Source organism: Kryptolebias marmoratus, linkage group LG20, assembly GCF_001649575.2.
Source record: "Kryptolebias marmoratus isolate JLee-2015 linkage group LG20, ASM164957v2, whole genome shotgun sequence".
Lineage (NCBI taxonomy): Eukaryota > Metazoa > Chordata > Actinopteri > Cyprinodontiformes > Rivulidae > Kryptolebias > Kryptolebias marmoratus.
Window position 1 is genome coordinate 3312073 of NC_051449.1, and position 19932 is coordinate 3332004.

Genomic DNA, 19932 nt, shown 5'->3' on the forward strand with positions numbered 1-19932 from the left:
GAGCACGGAAAGAAACCGGCTTAGAATGAGTTGAGAGGGGTAGGTTGGCCGTGATATTGGATGGTGGGTGGAGCCACGGTCACGGCTCAACCTGTCTGTCACAGACAGACGTGATGTCATTGGAGCTTCCGTAGTTGGTCACGCTGAGGCGATTCCCATAGTGAAACACCTCACTCTGTTATCAAAGAACCAGGGATTACGTTAAGTAACCCAACGTTTTTATGTGTGTGTGTGTGTGTGTTATTGGGTCAGGCTGGGTGCTGCAGACTCCCTTTTTAAAGGTTATCAAGCGTAATCTGTATGTATTTACAACCATCCTGCAGAGAGGAGTTTCAAAACCCTTATAAATAAAATCTGTTGTATTTCTGAAACATTCTTCATACTTTTTTTTTTTTTTAAGAACTCAAGAAATTACGTAAATTTGAGAAAAACGTTTTTAAAATGTCTCCTTTCTGTTAACTTTATTCGTAGTTCAGGAAACGGCTTTTATAAACTGACACTTTGATTACTTGTTGAGTTCCCCATAAAAACTTTAAGTGTAAGAAATAAAAGTTGTCCTACATATAATATAGATCACCAAGGACTGCAGCCACACCACTACCCCCCGACCAAAACATATAAAAAAAATACTTTGAGAGAAACAAATCAGTTTACCAGGAAATCAATAATGGAGCTCTACTCTTAATGTAACATCTATGTTGCTGCCTGCGGGGAAAACTCTCGATGTGATGTGATTACCTGCGCTATCAACGGCTCTTAATTACTGCACAGCGACTACTTAAAGCAAAACAAACATTTCAAAGTGTTTATAAAATGTAGACAGCCACAGCAGAACGTTTGTCCCTTACCTCTTTTATCAGGCCTGGAAAAAATGTCTATATGGAACTGATCTGTGTAGAAAATGTTCAAATCAGAGCCACAATTAAATCCAAATCATATTTAATTAAAGTGGGGATAAGATGCGAATTCTGTATCATTATTTATGCGAGTGTTAGGTCTTATTGACTCTAAAACACGAAGTAATAAAGAAACAAAAGTAAAAAAAATGAAACAAATAAAACTTATTTGCCTTTGAGGCCTGGAGAACCTCAGCTGGGCCTAATTGGGAGAAATTCGAACAACAAAACACTAAAGTTGGTAAATAAATTTAATAGTTTTAACAAAAATATTTAAACATTTTCACATTTTTATTCCATTTCCACCAAACTTTAGCACAATATCTATGAAATTGACTGAAATCTGTTATGAATATATGAATATTTTCTGGAAGTTTAATTGAAATGCATTTGGTGGGTCATGAGATATTTTGCTAACAGACACAAACTTGACTCCAATAAGTTAATGACTAAATTTTAAATAAAGATTGCATTCTGTTAGTGCTCAGAATATGAGCTGGGATCCCTCTCAGCTAATTTAACACCATTTTTTTTAGCTCAGTTTGACTGAATTTTGACCATTTCTGAGTTTTTAAAGGTCAGTAGGCTGTGGCAGCCATCTTGAATTGTGTTGAGTTTTAATCAGTTAAAGTTTATTCAGTGAATATATATTTTGCTAACAGGCGGCGGGTGATAATAAAGTTCTGAGCTTTAGTTGCTGTTCCTGATAAACTGAAATGATTTCATGTTAGGGAGGAAAATGATAACCCTCTCTGTATATTTAAAAGAGTAAAATCCTTTAATCATGTCCCTGTTTTTTATTTTTTAACAAACTCCATGATAGTTCAGCTTCCTTTCATTTTAAATTGTTCTTTGAAACTTTGAAAATGTCCTTTTTGAATTCTCATTTTATTTCAGAGTTTCTTTGTGTTATCAGTTATTTCTTGTCATCAGTGGCCGCGCTCTGGTTTAGGTTTTAATTAGACACAAATTAATCTTTTTTTAAAATTTTTTCTCTTCCTTTCGTTCTTCCAGCGACTCGACTTCAGGACAGACGGACTACGATCCTTCCAGACCGAACTACCATCCGATGGAGCACGCCTGCTGGAAACGAGGCCAAAAGTAAATCTGAAACTTCTCCTCTTCACTGAAAAGTTTCGGGGTTATGTGATGCACTTTACAAACAAATCTTTCACACAAAGCCGCTGCGTGTCAGAATAACCCTGGAGCTTTATATTTTTGTTTATGATTCTGCCAAATTCTGTTTCAAATCTTATCTTTCGGGTGGCAGGGCTTTGTTTAATACAGACAAAAAACCATGAGACTAACTAAGGCAGATGGGAATACGTCTGCGGCTTCATTCATCTTGTAAAACGGAATAAACATTCAACAATAAAAGTTGAAAACAAAACCCTTGTGAGATTTAAAAAAAAAAAGCAAATCTGTTTAATCTATTTATTATGTGGTTGTTTAAAGTATTTAAAAAGCATTTAGATCCCGAAGGTTACAAATCTCTGCTTATTCCCGCAGCATATTAACCAAACAGAACTCTGTTTTCTCGACACCTCAGCGCCGACCTCTGTCCTCGTTGCTCTCGTTTTCCTGCAGCTTGAGATCCTCGTATCAAAGCGGTTCCTCCCGCTGCACTAATTGCCAGTTGCTCCCGAACGTTGGAGTCAGCTAAACGCCGTGAATGTAAAAATCTTGTCTGCTCCGATGCTTCGCCTGCTAACGACGCGCTCATCTCTCTCCAGAGTGCCGTACTTGGCCGTGGCTCGCACCTTTGAGAAGATTGAAGAGGACTCTGGCAGGTAAGAGCTCCATATGGAGGAAGAGGCGGGGGGAGTGGCCACCCTTTCAGGAAGTGCACACATTCCAAATGTGTTTTGAAATCAAATTACAGAGAAAGAAAAGAGGAGATTTGATCTAATATGATGGTGGAGCAGACGACATGAAGAAATGTTAAAAATTAGTTTTATTCCTCGCTGCTAAACACGGAAGGCTAAAATGTGTTGTGGTAGTAGCTGTGAGTCATTCCCAGCACATACTCTGAGCTCAAACTGGTCTGGTAGCAAAAATACCTCCTGAACCATTTGATGGATTTTAATTAATTCTATTCATTTTTGTTCATTGTACCCGTTCAACTGATTCACATTTAGTGTCAACCCAGTTCAAGATGGCTGCCACAGCCAACTGACCTTAGAAAACTTAAAGTCTGCCAGTTTTACAGATACTGAGCTAAAATATGGAGTAAAAGTGGCTGAGCATTATCCCCAACACAAACCCCAAGCACAAAACATTTTGCACACGTTTCGCCACAGCTCGCTCGCTTTTCCTGACGCAACCTCAAGTCGAACCTGCAGCCTCAGGATTTCTGACCACCGAGCTACCGCAGGCCCCCCCACTTTACATTTTGCAATATTCTTTCCTAAAACGTTGGCATTTCCTGTTAGTGCCAGCCCTGTTTGTCTGTTAGCAAAATATGTCATCAATCACTTAATTTTTTATTTAAATTAAACTCTTAGAAAGTAATCCGTTGACGTTCAACTAACTTTCTGAGTCGCCTTAAATCAAGATGGACACCAAAGCTAATCGACGCAAGCAAACACAAACATGGCTGTACAGATGTTACAGATATTAAGGTAAAATTTGACGTGGTAGTAGCTGAAAGTCATTCACAACACACGCTCTGAGCTTGACATTTGTACTAAACTTTATTTTTAAGGTTTGACCAAAGTTTAAAACTCCGAAGGAAAGAGATTCCAGGAGTTCTTGGGTTTTACAAACAGCTGAAGAGAGCATAAAAGCAAAAAGAAATGAAACCAGCCTAAAAGGAAAAGATTTTGATGAAGAAAATCTTCTGAAAATGTAAAAATCTCCTTTATCTTGTAAACATATTAGATGGCTCATGCCTCAGGAATGACTTACTACCTGAAACCGACGTTTAGTGTTTCACAAATGAACTCCTAATCTGTCTCGCCAGGTCCCATTAAGGATTAAAAACCTGCAGACAAATCTCATTTCCTTCCTCCCAGTATTTACACGATGGGCTTGAAATTCATTTAAGTCGCCCTCCTCGTGTGTTCCTTTTGTCACTTCGCAGGCTGAGGAACATCGAGACGTTGTCAAACCTGTTTCGCTCCGTGCTGCTGCTCTCTCCAGGTAAATGCTGCTTTATCTCTGCCGTAATGCATGCTGATGCAGCTGGCTGCCAGCCACTCCATCAAGGAGAGGACGGCAGGAGCCAGGTTGCACATAAAAGTCATTGTTTGTGTGCGTGTGTGTGTGTGTGTACATACCTGGGGGACTTGGATAAAGTTTATGCTGATATGTTGTGTTTCACTGTCTCTTTTTGACTTTCTGAAAATCTCTGCTGTTGACTTGTGTTTATCTTGTTCCTGTGTTTGTGTTGTGTGACGGCTGGCAGTCTGTATTCCCTCCGCGTGTTGCCGTGCGAGCATTTCAGTCGAGTTTATGATTGCTGTCTGCTGTTTCTGTGAGTGCCCGTGTTTCTCTTTTGTTGTGTGCTTTAAACACTTTTTTTTTTTTTTGCATGTCGCTCCGTCTCCTAGATGACCTGCTGTGCTGCGTGTACCTGTGTTTGAACCAGCTCGGCCCTGCCTACCTGGGGATGGAGCTCGGCGTCGGGGAAACGGTGCTGATGAAAGCCGTCGCTCAAGCAACCGGTGAACACCATCGCGCCAACGTTTAGCCGGGCAGACGCAACCTTTCTGCGCTCATCAGCCGAATAGGCGGCCGCTGTTTACCGTCTTGTTCTTGTTACTAGGGCGACAGTTGGACAAAATTAAAGCGGAGGCGCAGGAGAAGGGAGACTTGGGCCTCGTGGCCGAGAGCTCCCGTAGCAACCAGCGCATGATGTTCCAGCCGGCCAGCCTGACTGCAGGGGGCGTGTTCAGGAAATTGAAGGAAATTGCCAGCATGAGTGGGAACTCGGTGAGCCACAGAATGATGTTTTTATTAAGAGGACAGCGCAGTTTTTACTTTACGACTGAAAAATGTTAATGTGGTTGTTTATTGGGAGGGAAATTATTAGTTCGTCTACTTTCGAGGTGAATTTTTCAGCCTTTGAATAAGTTCTCACCTGGCTGAAATCTCTCTCCTGCAATTAGTTTGTTTCCTCCCCCCCCTTCGCATTACTGATGAGTCTCTTTTATTTTTTTTCCTGCTTTGAACGTGTACTTGCTGGTAACCTCAGTCTTTTTGCATTCTGTCTTCTCGTGCTCTTCCTCTGTGAATCTCAATTTCCTCCTGCCTGCCTCAGGCCATGAATAAGAAAATCGACATCATCAAAGGCCTCTTTGTGGCATGCCGCTTTTCAGAGGCCCGCTACATAGTCAGGTAAAATAAGACTCCCTCTCACACACACACACAGATCAACTGCTTGTGTGACCACAGGAATCTGCACATTTATACACACATATGTATTCCACAGGCCTCACACCTCCCAGTGTGTCAGCCTTTCAGTGTGCAACGCTTATCATGTTTAGCAGGTGCAAAAGAGTCCACACTGACTGTTGTTGATGTTTTGATGGGCAGGTCCCTGGCTGGGAAGCTGAGGATTGGCCTCGCTGAGCAGAGCGTGCTTTCTGCTCTGAGCCAAGCTGTCTGTTTGACCCCACCTGGACAAGGTAACCACCTCCTGTTAGCTCTAATCGTTCCTGCTGTTTCACCACGGCCCTTAAAAGATGTCTTTCATTGTAAGTGACGGGGACCAAATCCTAAAGTCTGCTCTGCCCTGTCAAACTCTAAACTGAAGCTAAAATAAGCTCTGCAGCTGGCTTTTCAGCTAAGTTATTTCCAGATATCGAGCCCCCCCCCCCACTCTGTGTCACATTTCTTTGCATCACAGCTCAGGAAATTTGTGCAAGAAATTTTCTCTCTGAGTAGCCACAGAGTTGTTTGGGGTGTCTTGAATCCATCTTGAACCCTTCTGAATTTTGTTGCAGACTTCTGCAAACTGCCTCAGGAGTGCAAGAGCTGTATTTTGACACCTGCAGCTCCACCAGTAATCAAAAGCGTACTCCAGCAGATTGAATCATCAACGTGAGGGCGGCGCCACGGTTGGTGCAAAGCAAGCTGAGACGGCTATGATGTGAGCAATGAAATAATGTGCAGGGCCTAGAATGCAGTTTTCCAAGATGTGCACACAAAACTAAGCTGTGATTTTCCAAAAACTGGCTGCACAAAACGCAGCTGAACTACTTGCTGGTTGCAAACATGCAGAATTCAGTGAGACTTTTCCCATTTTCTCACAATTTTGACTCATCAGGTAGTGTCCAGCAGTCGCAGCCTTGATTGACTCCTGTGTTAAACTGTATTATATCAGCTGGATGTCCAGTGAACCGGAGCGGCTGTGACTCAGTTGTAGATCCTTCCAGTTTGTAGGTTGGGGGATCCTCGCCCTTCATTGCTCTCGATCATTGCACGGGTGAGACTTTAGAAAGAGCTGCATGTATGAAATGGAAAGTGCCTTACAGGTGTGAATGTGAAACACCATTAAGCACTTTGCAGAACCTGTTGAAGTGTCAACCATTTCTCTTTTCATGTAGAATAAAACCCAAAGGGAGCAAGGAGCCTGACGATCGTCTGTCTGCTGGTAGCATCATTATAGGATGTAAAAGACTTCACATCCATGTATTTGTAAAATCATCAGTCTTTCCTTTTAGAGTTTTTGTTATTAAATTAATTAAAGCCCAGCATTCCTTGAAGAAATGCATATCATCTACTGTTTTTCATGCCAGAGTTTTAAACAAAGATCATCAGAAGTGTTGGAGTTATATCCACGCTGGTCAAACCTCGTAAACGACGTTATGTCTGAGGTCCTGTGATCCGTTAGAGCAGTGGTGTCCAATCCTGGTCCCGGAGGGACACTATCCTGCAGGTTTTAGATGTTTCTCTGCTCTTCAGCAGGTCTTCAAGTCCTGCAGAAGCCTGTTAATCACTCAGTCGTTCAAATCAGGTGAATCAAAGCAGAGAAGGATCTAAAACATGCAGGACGGCGGCCCCCCAGGACCAGGACTGGACACCCCTGCGATAGAGCGTGACGTATTTGTTGTGAACGACTCTCCGTTACAAACATTGAAGGTTTTAGCTGAATATCTGTAAAAACGGCTGGGTTTAGTCATTTTTAAGTTGGCTAAAGTGGAACAGCTGTGGACATCCAGTGATTCATGAGATATTTTCCTAACAGACAGGCAGTTTTAAGAACAGATTAGCCCTCAGAGTATGTGTTGGGGATGACTCTCAGCTACTACCACACCAAATTTTAGCTCAATGTCTGTATAATTGATGTTCAGGAGATGTCTACACTCAACAGACAAGCAAATCTGGCAACAAATAGAAATAAAGTAAAGGCTTTGTGCTGCATGATGCTGAAAAGGCTTATTTGTCTAAACTTTTTAAATATTAACTGTGGTATCTTGTTGTGAGTAATTGCACCTAGAAAGTTTGTTCTTTCAGAAAGGCCAATGTTAGATTTATTCCTGCATGATTTATGATCCGCCTCTCTCACAACGGTCCACTTTCACCTCAGACTGTCTGAACCTGGAGGGGATTTTACTGCAGTCTAAACTTTATACGTTTACAGATCAGAGACTGGGCCGTGCCGCGTTTCAGCCACTTAAGATATGCATACTTTAAATACTCAATTATTAAGATCCATTGAGGCATGATTTAAGTACTCCTGAGATGAGAACACCAAGAAAAAATAAAATATACTCGACTTGAAGTTAAAACAAATAGAAAGGAGAGTGAAGTGCAGCGATGTTTTATTTAGATTTTACTCTTTAAATCGGTGTTAAAATATTCATTGCGCTAATTAGCGCAGAAAAAATCCCTAATTAACATTACTTTACGTGTTAAAGCCAGCGTACAACCTCGCGCCTCACCAATATATGCAACCATGTGCGTAATTTGACACGGAGAGCATATTTTCTCACCAATAATGATTGGTGAAATTCATTGTTTGAATAAAAAAAAGAGCCGTTTCGACAGCCCATCTCGCACCACTCGACTCCCAGACATCCCCGACATCGAATCATAGACGTTTTCCATCCCAGCTTCATAAAACGTGTTGTTTCGTCACAACTGAAGGTGTGTGTTTTTTAAAAAAAAGAAAAAAGTCAATTAGATGAGGAACTCTGTGGGGAAATTTGCATTGATCTCTGCTCTGGTGTTGAAATGTTTTTCTTAATAAATTATTTATTTGTTTCACCATTATTTAATCAGGCAGGTCAACTAAGAGCCCTTTCTTTTTACTCCGGTCTCCAGTGGATCATTAGAACGAATCATTTCTCGTAACTCATTCAGTCATGATTCTAACATGATTACTAATGTGATGAAGTGAAACAAAATACATCATTTTGGGTCCTTTTTTTATTTTTTGTTATTTTGACCTTTTCATACACCAGGACTGACATTTTCAGCTTGTAAAGTTGTCATTTTTTTGTTTTTCTCCTTCCTTTCCCCTTCTCGTTTTGATAATAACTAAATAAATCCTTGAAGGAATGCATGTCGCCCACTGCCGTTCGTAACAGAGTTTTAGAATAAAATCAGATTAGGAGAAATGATGGCGTTGTAGCCGTTTTGGTCAAACCGTGTGTGACGTGTTGTTGAATTAAAACCATTTTTGTGTTTGCTAAGGTTAATTAGACTGGAATCGGGTAACTCCATAAATTAATAAGTTGTAGATGTATAATCAGTGATTACTTTCTCAAAGTTTCATTAAATTCATCAAAAATATTTTGGTAACAGACAGACAGGGTTGATAAAAACAGGTTATTGCCAAAAATTTAAGCAAAATTTGATGTATTGGGGATGATGCTCAGCTGCTACCATGTCAATTTTTAGCTTAATACTTATAAAACTGGCTAAATTATATCAATTGTTTTGTCTTTGGTAAAGTCAATTAGCTGTGGTGGCCATCTTGTCCAAACCAGTTGTAGATATACAAAGTTTCAATCGTATCTGAGATATTTTGCTAACTCTACAGAAGAACAAACCCATTTTAAAAACATTATCACCTTCACCTTTAGTGGCGGGAGATAACAGCTGTAAAATTAAAATCTGTCCAGCTCTAACTCCAACTTCTACCTAATAAATGTTGATTATACAGAATTTCAGACACTGACTCAGATCTGCTTGAAAAACATGTTTTTCCCCCTCTGTCCGTCTAGCTTTTCCCCCTGCTGTGATCGACGCAGGGAAGGGTCTGAGCGCCGAGAGCAGGCGGGCCCGGATCGAAGAGAAGAGTCTGATTCTGAAGCAAACTTACTGGTAACCGAGGCCTAAACTCAACTCCCTCCTTTCACTTGGCAGTCTCTTTTCTGTGCCTCTGCAATGCATCACCGCCTTTAAGTACTTTGGAAAATATTGATTTCCCCCTCCTCTGTTTTGTGTTTTTCTTTTAACAAACAACACCTCTCTGTGCAGCGAGATGCCCAATTATGACGTCATCGTTCCCGTTCTGCTGAAAGAAGGCATCGAGCAGCTTCCCCATCACTGCAAGCTGACTCCAGGTGAGCAGCCTCTCAAATGTCAGATTATAGCATCCGAATCAATGACTGCTGTGTGGTTATCGAGCTAATCAGTGGAGTACAGCCTGTTACTTTAGCCATTTATCTTAAAAAGGATACCATTAAACTAAGAATTAGCTTTCAATTACTGTGTCTAAAGGGAAGCTTTGGCATCAAGGTAAAAAATTAATAGCAGCCACCCTCTGCACAGAACTACACTGGGACACTAAATTGGCTGTTTTTGGTCAATTAGATAAATGTAGTAGCTCCTTTGGCAGGTAAACAATTGTTATTTAGAAGGTGGTTTTATTCTGAAGTGCCACATATTTAGAGGAGCCGGATTTATTTATTTTATCACCCTCAGCTGAAGGCAAAGGTGGAGTGGTGATAGTTTTGTTTGTTTGTCTGTAGTGTTAGCAGCATATCTTGTCAACCAGTGGATGGATTTGAATGAAACTCTCAGAAAATAATCACTGGATGTACATCTGCAACTCTTTAACTTTTAGAGTCAACCCAATTCAAGATGGCGGCCACAGTTTATCGACCTTAGCCTGCACAGAAATGGCTATACCTCAGTGAATTTTACAGATAATGGGCTGGAATTTGGTGTAAAATGTGAAAAGCACTGGGTGATATGCATTCATTCAATGAATGATTGGCCTTTTATTTCGAAGACTGTTTATTCTGAAGTGCCACATATTTAGAAAAGCTGCTTTTTGTTATCAGCAGCAGTTGATTTGAAGTAAACAGTCGTCTTATATCAACTTCTTGTTCTAAAGCTGCAGCTGAAGGATTTTGATGTCGCTCTGTATTTTCTGACGCTTTTGAAGCTTCCCTCAGCCGCCCGAGGGGACGTGAGTCAGAGAACTTTAATATTATGGCCAAATAAGAGCACAAACGACTTATTTCAGCTGTGGTTTTGTCGCAGAAACAGTTGTGGGAGTAATGTTGGTGTTTCGTGTGAGAATGTGTCATAGAAGAAAAATTTCACAGCTCGAGAGTTGTTGTTTTTGTTTTTTTTTCTCAAACAGATTTGAGACGTGTCTCGCTCTCGTAAACCTGGAGGCCTGTTAGCACCAGCTTCTGTCAGACGAGAACGTTTTTATTTTAGGGCTAAATCCCAACTACAGTCCTGACTTTTCATTTAAAGGTCATAAATAGAGCACAGCTCTGCGTGTTTTGGTTTCCTTCTTCCTTTTTCTCACACCTCCCCTGCTTCGTTCTGCAGGTGTGCCGCTGAGACCCATGTTGGCGCACCCCACCAAGGGTGTTGGCGAGGTGATGAAGAAGTTTGATGAGGCGGCTTTCACCTGCGAGTACAAATACGACGGCGAGCGTGCACAGGTGTGTGTCTGTGTGCGTTTACAGAGGCTGAGAAGTGACTGTTTGTTTGACACCCTGCATACGCCTGCTGAATTTTGTATGCCCGTACCTCTCGGCTGTGATTTTTTATTTATTTTATTTTTTAATATGAGGCATTGCTGTTGCACGCTTGGATCGTGTGCCTGTGCCTATTCTTTCAAGATAAACAGTCGTGCCACTTTTACTCTTAGCCCGTGGGCAGAGCAAGCCTCCGCCGCCGCTGTCGGCCAGGTGGTTGATGGGGAAAAGGGTGGAGATAGGTGAGATTAAAGGCTGGAGACTGAGGGAGCAGGACACATCACAGGGAAGGAGAAAAATTTAAAGAAACAAGACGGTGGAGGGCGTGAGGGAGTTTTAAGGAACATGAAAAAGACGGCGGTAATATAAACCCCTTCAGCTGTATTGTTAATTTTGGACAGTCATGCAAATAAAGAGCCTTTGAACTGAGTTGAATGAGACGCAGGGAGAGAAACATGAAGCTGCAAGCTCGATGACGTTTCCTTTTTTTCTGCCTCCTTTTCTTCACTGCAGTAGACTTTACCTCAAACAACCAGCAGGGGGACTCGTGACACACTCTTCCAGTTCAACACTCCCCGTCTGTGTGCGTGTGTGCATGTGTGCGTCTTGCCAGAAGAATGTCACTATCTTCTTGTGTGGCAGCAGATGAGTCACAATTACTCTGCATCTGTTTTCTTCTTTTATGAATTTATCTGTTCGAGACTGGCGAGAATTGAAGGAAAGAAACTGTAAACGAAGAAAAAGAGTCGTCGCAGCAGGTCAAATGTAGAAAATGCGCTTTAAAAATGATATAAAGCCTACTGTGCAGTTACTTATTAAATATAGATTAGCATAGTTTAAATTATAGATCAATATAGACTAAATTTTGAAGAAGAAAGTTATCGGTCGGGAGCCTTTGAGGAGAAGACAGTAGAATTACACGTCCTGTTTCAGGACCAGTCTTTGTTTTTAGGAACTGCCTCAGGTTTTAGTTTGAGCAGCTTCCTTCTCCTCCACCTCCGCTCTGACAGCTGGGGCTCTGTCGTGAACGGTTTTGATGATAAATGCAGTGACATGTTCGTGCTTTTATAGCTTTGGCTTGTTCTGTCATTACAGACACGTTTTAGATTGTTTAGCCTATAGGTACTTTCACAGAGCGGTTCTGCAAAATGGCCTTAAAGGCCGGTCCATCTCTAAGCTGCCTCTTTCCGTTCATAAATCACTAATCAAGTCACAAAAAAGGTCAGCTAACAGAAATAAAGCGAGCAAAGCAGAACCAGAAGAGGCGTAGAGCCGAGCTCAGCTGCATTGGAGAACATTAAAAGGACAGTCCGGCCATCTTTAAAATGATGTTCTGTCTAATCGTCATAAATAGTTCTTACCTTATCAGCAGCAACATCAGTCATAGGACATGTAGTTTGGAAAAAGCAGAAATCTTCGTCCAGGCTAGGTTAATAGCTAGCCGAGCAGGGGCCATTTTTCACGCTTATAAAACAACTCTTTCTCAAACGTATTGCTGTGAAAGGACGCTACAGTAGCTAATATTAAACCTCTACGTGTTTTGGGCGTAGATGGACCATGAGTGTGCCGACGGTTCGGAGGCTGCTGGATGTACGGAGCGATGGGCATAAACTTTGTAAACATTTGTAGATACACGGAGAAACCGTGAGTATCAAACAGGCTCTGAAGGTACACAGCAGCAAAAGAAAAAAGATTTTTGTTTTATTTAAGTTATTAAATCCCTGCAGTTTGGAACAAGGCAGGACCTACCCGTGACCATAGTTTCCACTTTCTGTTCCTTTCAAAATAAAATACGTTGGCAGAAAGCTGCGTAGTTGTTTGATTATTGAATCCAGCACCACAAATCTTAGTGTGTCTGTTAAAACAGTCAGATTTAAAAAAATAAATAAAAATGGAAAAAGCAATTATGTCATTGTAGATCACTAACTGTAGCTTGAATTAATTTAAAATATGAATAAAATAGTGTCATGGTGAGTCAGTCGATGTAATAAACTACCTCATTTCCACTTTCAATGTCGCTGCATAAAGAGTAGCACCGGTTAACACCTGCTTTTTGTGTTTGCTGTATTAAATCCAATTGCATAGCTGGAAAGTTCGTGAAAAGATGATTCACATGGATTCCTTTTTCAGCTTTTTTGAAATTATTATTTTTTCTTTTCTTCTGCGCTCCTCTGCACAATTACTCCACGTCTGCAGCGCTGCATATTTATTGATGCGATTTCAGATCACAATGTGGTGTTTTTCTTTCCGTTTGTGTCTACACAATGTGCATTCTGACTCATTATTGAGCTGTAGGTCACTCATTTTTTATCAAATCTGCAGCTACTATATCTGTGTGCAGAAAACAGAGAATATGGACTTCACGGTTGTTTGACACAAGTCGAACCTAAACTGTTAAGCTGCCCGTGCAGACAGGTTAAAATGTGACCCATTTTGAGTTTTTTCTTCAAAAGTCTTTGACCCAGCAATTAGTGATTGAGTCTGAACATTAATTTGTAGATTTTTTTACTGGTTGCAGCCTTGAAACCAACACATTAAGGTGTGCAGTTTCGTCCACATCACCTCCACGTGAAGACAAATCTTTGCTCAAAACACTGAACTCCAAATTGCTCCCAGTCACGGCACCTTGCATAGCAGCTATGTGTGAATGTGTGACTACGTGAAATACATCGTAAAACACTTTTCTGAGCCTTGTTAGTTTAAAAAAGTGCTATTTAAGTGCGAAACATTTGTCATATGTTGCGTATGTTGTGTTCAGCTTGACGGTTAGAAGTTAGTTCAGCCCTAAAGCGTTCGCTTCTTCTTGAGAAAATCAAGTGATATGCCATTATTAATAAAGCTCTTTTATTGTTTGAGTAAAAGTACTTTATTGAATTGATGCTGGAGTTTTAGACTAATTATATTATCTTGTGTAGAGAAAGTTGAAGTCATTTTGATTAAACCTTGAAAATATCATTACACGCAGAATTATAAGATGTCACACTCAGATTGTAAGCTGTGAATGACTCTCAGCTACTACCTCATCAAATTTTATCTCAACATCTGTAAATCTGATTGAGTTATAGCTGTTTTTGTGATGGCTGAGATCGCTAAGCTGTATCGGCCATCTTTGTTGTAGATGTCCATCCAGTCGTTACTTTCTGAGAATTTCTTTCAAATTTATCCTTCGGTTCAGGAGAAGTTTTGCTAAATAGACAGAGTTGACACCAAATAGTTATGGCAGAATTTTAAACGATGTTCTTGTGCAACTTAGCACTGAAAATATGTCAGTCTACGCTTCTACAAGGTTAGCATCTGTGAAACTGAATCAGCCATTTCTGTCTTTGCCGATAAACCGCTGACCACACGTTCCTTTCCTTCCTCTGTGACACGTTTTTATATAAGTTTACTGTAAATCTACAGTAAATGTTTGGATCTGAAAATGTTTTTGTTCAAGCCAGGAGCTGTGTAGGAACCCTGAGATGGAGCTGCTGTTGCTGTCAGTGTGAGACTGTGAAGTCCTCACTGATTATGCTCTATTCATGTCATCAAAGACTACAAGTGATAATTGGCTGAGATCCAGCTTGTAGTCTCGCTCTACAATCACGTAATCCGACACCGGACTGATTGTTTTGCAGACATCCTAACAAAAAAGCTTAATTGCCTCGCCGCGCTTTGAAGCGGTAGCTCCGTCTACACGTGCGTCCCCCGGGCCGTTGTTGACAGTCGCTGTAAGCTTTACAACATGTCTTTTCCAGACTTTCATCTATCAAACTTGATAAGATCTCAGCGTTATCGTATTGACTTCTTTGAATCGCATGATTTTGTTTTTATATATTGTATTGTTTGTCCCCTCCCCCCCTCCTCCCTCCAGATTCACATTCTGGAGAGCGGTGAAGTTCGGATATTCAGCCGCAACCAGGAAGACAACACCAGCAAATACCCCGATATCATCTCTCGCATTCCCAAGGTAAAAACACTTCAGCGGCGCGCTCTCTGCAGCTCAGCCCTCGGGGAAAGGTGAGAGTGGGTCTGTGCTGTGATTGTCAAATGAGGGCTTTTACACACAGCTGAAACACCTTTATCTTGCGCGCTCGTCTTTTATTTTTTCTCTTTGTCAACCTTATTCTCATCAATCCCCCTTATGCTCGCCTGCCTGCCACAGTTTGAAATGTGGGCGTTTCTCTGGCTTCCTGCAGCCGACACGCAGTCATAAAAACAACCTTTTAATGCACGACAGCCAGTTTGCAGAGGGACTTCGTCGTCCTAATGGATGACCACCAGTTGTTGAGCTTCAAGTTCCAGTTGTGGGCAGGCGTGGAGCGAGGAGGAGATCGGAACCACCCGAGGCTTTGGCTGTTTGCCTGAGGTTATCTGAGCGCTCACTGCTTCGGTGTTTTCCTGCCGTCGAAAGGAACATAAATCTACATCTGTGCTGGTTTCAAAACTGTGAACAGACATCAGTAACATCCCAATAAATTCCCACGTGTTTTGTCCTAATCAGGGCAGGTAGTGCTTTATCACAATTTCTTCTGTTTCGGTCGTGCTTTAGCAGAAAGGGTCGACTGTGCCTCCCCCTTTTTTTAGTTGAGTTCATTTTTAATGACACTGATTGTTTGAAATATGTTAATGGCAGATTAATTTGTGCTTATGAGAGGATGCAGATGGGAAGGTCACACATCCAGGTCAAACAAAGTCTCTTCTCTGTGCTCCAGTAATACTTTTTAATTCTGCTGATGTGTTTCCAACTACATTATTGTGTCTGTGATGAGGGGAGCAGACCATCTTGAAGCACTTCTGTTTGGTTTGTCTTAATTACCGCAGCAGAGAATGTTATTTCTTTTTATTCCGAAGAAGCAAAAAGAGCTAATTTTTCATATTAAACACATGTGGCTGTGCTTTGTGTAGCTCCCTCACTAAATCTTTGCTGCGCAGCTCATTTTTATTCTTATTACATGCCAGCTTTATTTGTTTCTTTACTGACAGCGCTAATAGGAGCTCGGGGAAGTTATTTAGGCTACGAACTGTTCTTTTACTGCCTCACATTAAACACTTTCTGCTGGGTGGGCACTCTGTTGTACCAGGCAGTTTAAGTCACTGATGATCAGATGAATTCCTGCTTCAAAGCTGGCTGGAATACTTTGTTGCTTGCTGCTTTCCAGCTCTCTCTCTCTTCTCGTATTCTCACATCTCCCCGCTCTCTTACGGAGCTCTTTCTGACTCGTTACGGCAGGTGAAGCTCAGGTGGAATCACCAACGTTTAAAAAGGGACCCAGGAAGTCCCTCATGTCACATCTCCTGATCTCGCTCAGTTAAACAAAAATGCAGGCTTCGTCAAATTTAATTTAATCACACGTGTGCTTTTCTTGCTTTGATCTGACAAAATGTCAGCTGTTAAAAAAATATTTACGAGATCACAAAAAGGTTTTCCTCCAGAGGTAAACATACAAACAAAAAAATTAAAAAATCTTCTGCTTTGAACCAGTCGAGAGGGATGAAGAATGTTTTTATCAGCGTCTTCTAAGGCTAATGTCTGTGTTTAGAAATCAGTGTTAACAAAATAAAACAATAATTGCCATTTTAAACCAGGGGTGGAAATTAGCACCCGCCACCGGCCAAATGCGGGTAAATATTTGAACCCGCCACAGTGGCGTGTGAATTTGATCAACACACGCCACTGTTGTTTACCAACCACCAATAAAAATCAAGCAGAAGAAACAATTTGAGGAGTAGCATTAGCAATGTGGCGGAACATTTCTGGAGTTAAGCGGGTGGCAGACAACAAAAATGTTTTTCAAGAGTAGCCGAGGGAAGAACCGAAAGTTAAACAACGTTTTTTTAAACTAAATCAATGACGTCATGACGTCGGTCAGTGTGCGTTCGGTGTTCTGACGATCTGTGCTTCCTCTCAGATTTTCCTACCGTAGCACGGCTAAACAGCGATGTCTAACGGTCGGTGCTACCCGTCAAAAACTGCTACCGTCATGTTTACAAACCGAAAACTATAGCGGTTCGTGTTAATGTTAAATATCATCGGATACTGAAGTGGAAGCTTAGGAGTTATGCTCAGCATAGCATTGGAACAATTTATATCCACGACNAAAACCTTTCTAAAACCACAAAAATCNCTTCCTTCATCAGAATATCCTACCTGTTAAATATAAGCGGGTAGCACAAATAGATCTATGCATTAAAAGCAGCAAGTGTCTGAAAAACATTACAACTTACATACAAAAACTTACAAAAGCACAAAAAAATACTTCAAAAACACTCCACAGAAATAAATTTCACTTGTCTGAATATTTTATGTACAGATATGCATCTTTTAATGGTTTAAAATAAAAACAATCCAGTTATTTCCATGCAGTGTCCAGAAAGAGGTGTTGTTCAGCTTGTAGGGCACCACAACTGCCCCACAACTTTTTTAATTTCCACCCCTGTTTTAAACACATGTACAGTTAACAACCCTTAGAATAAAAATGATAGAATAACATTTTTGCGTTCTTGACGGAGTTAAGAGATGCTTGGGCAGAACTTTCATAAACTTTTAGGAAATAAATAAATAAGTCTGACAGCTGTGGACTCATGCTTTGAATGCTGGTGTTGCTCCTGAGTCGATCTCACCTCCGAGTCTCTTCGCTCTTCATAACATCTGCCCTCTCAGACTTTCATCTCTGCGGTTTTTCAGAAACTTTAAAGGCAACATGACGTCTTCCCTCTCGTGCTCACCTTGTTGCTCTCCGTGTCCCCTTGTCTCCATCTAATCGTTCCTCTCCTTTGTTCGTCATTACTTCTTGATGATACTTACTCTTTCTCTCAGTACTTCTGACTCTTATCTTTATTCACCCTTGTCTCTTTTCGTCTCATCTGTTTTTCCCCAACTTTGATGCTACCTGTCTGTAATCTCACCTTTTTGGTCGCTGCCTTCTCTACCCTTCTCCTCCCACTCCCTCCCTACACTTCTTAAATATTCGCTCACCCTTTTCCTCCTTTGTCTGTCAGTGCTGCTGACTGCTGTCTCCTCGTAGCTGTTTTTGTTTTCTCATTATTTGTCTTTCCTGCTCTTTTTATTCTCGCTCCCCTTTAAACCTTCTCTTTCATTCCTTTTTGCTCCCTGGCACCTCACCGTCTCTTTGCTCAGCTGTAATTTTCCTTTATTTTGCTTTTATTTCTTCTGACTAAATCATAAGGGGGGAAACCTTTTGTGCTTTATTTGCATTATGTGAAAAAGACGTAGCAATTAAGTGATGGGATTTATTTAAATTTGTTTCCCTGTTTGTGTGATTCATGATGCCTAATTTATGGTGTTTAATTTATTTGTGCAGTGAAAATAACTCCTGTCAGCCGTTTGAATGAAGCTTTCATCCTAGAAATTGATTACCAATCATTAATGTGGCAGATCATTGATTTAAGAAATTGCTTAAATTAAAATTGCATCCCTTTTCCTGACATTCTGTTGTCGTAGCAGAATGCCTTTTGGTGAACACAATAAATGAACAATGCTCGTGTGGAACTTCTCACCAGCACAGAGGAGATGGTCTGATTAGATTTTCCTGCACCTTGCTGCATTATTTTGCATATTAATAAGGGATAACCAATTTTCCTTGTAGCTCCCACAGAGCTTTAAAGCTTTAAATTATGAATTAATATCAGTACATAAATATTAATACTGATCTATTTATTGGTAATTAATGCATAACTTAGCCTGATGACCTTATGGGTATAAGCTATTGTGTTTAAAATGAGACTGTTTCCAAACAACCTGTTACTGCTAATGTGTCTCTTGATCTTAGCTCACTTCCTGATAAATTCCCAGCCTGTTCAGGTCGTAACTTTGAGCATCTGAGAAATCCTGGCAGACTCTCGTCGGCCTCGGTTTACAGATGAGACAGTCGGCTCGCTGTTAAAACCCAGTTTTAGTAATTAATAGAATCTGCCCATCAGCTACGTGGTTAATCCTTATCTTAAACCTGACCAATGTTTTTCTGCTCAGGGGACTAAATGTCAGCTGCAGACGTGTCTTGGACCTTGTTCACATGGAAACACAGTGTTTCTAAAGCATTTTTGTATTTATTGTTTCTAAAAATATTCTCATAAACACAGCCTCATTTCAAGAAATGTCTTCTTCAGTCACACAGGAACACTGAAAACTTGATTAAATCCAGTTCAGATCTTTCATATTGTTTGGTTATAGAACTCTATAAGTAGAATAAAAGTAAGAATATATGAAAAGAAAAAGAAAATCACAGTCAGAACTTAATGCAGTATTTCAACAATAATAGAAAAAAAGGTAGGTAGGTACATTTATTTATATAGCACTTTTCAGCAAAAGGCGACTCAAAGTGCTTTACAACACAGAACAAAATTACAGACAAAGTTACAGAACATGAAACACAAAAGCTAAACAAGATAAACTAAACTAAGTTTGGATAAATAATCTAAAACATGAGAATGCTAAGCTAATGATACCGAGCTTTCTAAATGGTACCAGACCCTCTATACGGCCGACATAACAATTACTAAGGTCTAAACATAACTAAACTAAGGTACTAACATTACCAAGGCCCGCTAAACAGCCAACATGAGAGATGCTAAGATAAACTAAACATGACTAAACTAAACTAAGGTACAAACTCAAACTAACAGTACCAAGGCCCTCTGAACAGCCAACGTAAGAATTTCTAATATATATAGATAATCTAAATAAGGAACAACGGAAGGAAGAAAAAAAGAGAAAATAACAGTTAACACGTCACTAACAGTTCAGTATGGAAGTTATTGAACAGATCAGAAAGATAAAGTGTGAAGCTTTGAGTTATCCCGGTCCAGAGTTGGACAGTTTGATGGCCACAGGCAGAAATGAGTTCCTGTGGTGTTCAGCGGTGCGTCGTGGTGGCATCAGTCTCTTCCTGAATTGGTTTTATTTTGAGAAACATCCTCCTCTCAGACACCTCTGTCAGTGGACCTGGAGTCATCCCTATAACCTTACTGCCTTTGTGGATCAGTTTGTTGAGCCTGTTGGCATTTTAAAGTTACTGTAGAAGGATAACAAGCATGGAGCATGCACTTAAAGCTGGCTTGTTGGGTCTGAAATGTAAACACTAGGATTATAGGTTAGATTAAAAGTGGGGCTATGATGTTATTGGTTTTAGAAGGTTGCGTTT

The 19932-nt window shown here is 40.7% G+C and overlaps 1 protein-coding gene across 3 annotated transcripts in view; it reads left to right on the forward strand.

Annotated features, from left to right (window-relative positions):
* Positions 1-19932, forward strand: part of lig1 (ligase I, DNA, ATP-dependent) — a 73492-nt gene that overhangs the window by 26834 nt on the left and 26726 nt on the right. For all 3 annotated transcript variants that reach the window (XM_017411070.3, XM_025004808.2, XM_017411072.3), the window contains exons 8-18: positions 1911-1997; positions 2630-2686; positions 3979-4037; positions 4448-4561; positions 4663-4829; positions 5158-5234; positions 5433-5524; positions 9071-9170; positions 9327-9412; positions 10638-10753; positions 14643-14738. In XM_017411070.3, the coding sequence (XP_017266559.1) occupies positions 1911-1997; positions 2630-2686; positions 3979-4037; positions 4448-4561; positions 4663-4829; positions 5158-5234; positions 5433-5524; positions 9071-9170; positions 9327-9412; positions 10638-10753; positions 14643-14738 (1051 nt within the window). The remainder of the gene's footprint in view (positions 1-1910; positions 1998-2629; positions 2687-3978; positions 4038-4447; positions 4562-4662; positions 4830-5157; positions 5235-5432; positions 5525-9070; positions 9171-9326; positions 9413-10637; positions 10754-14642; positions 14739-19932) is intronic.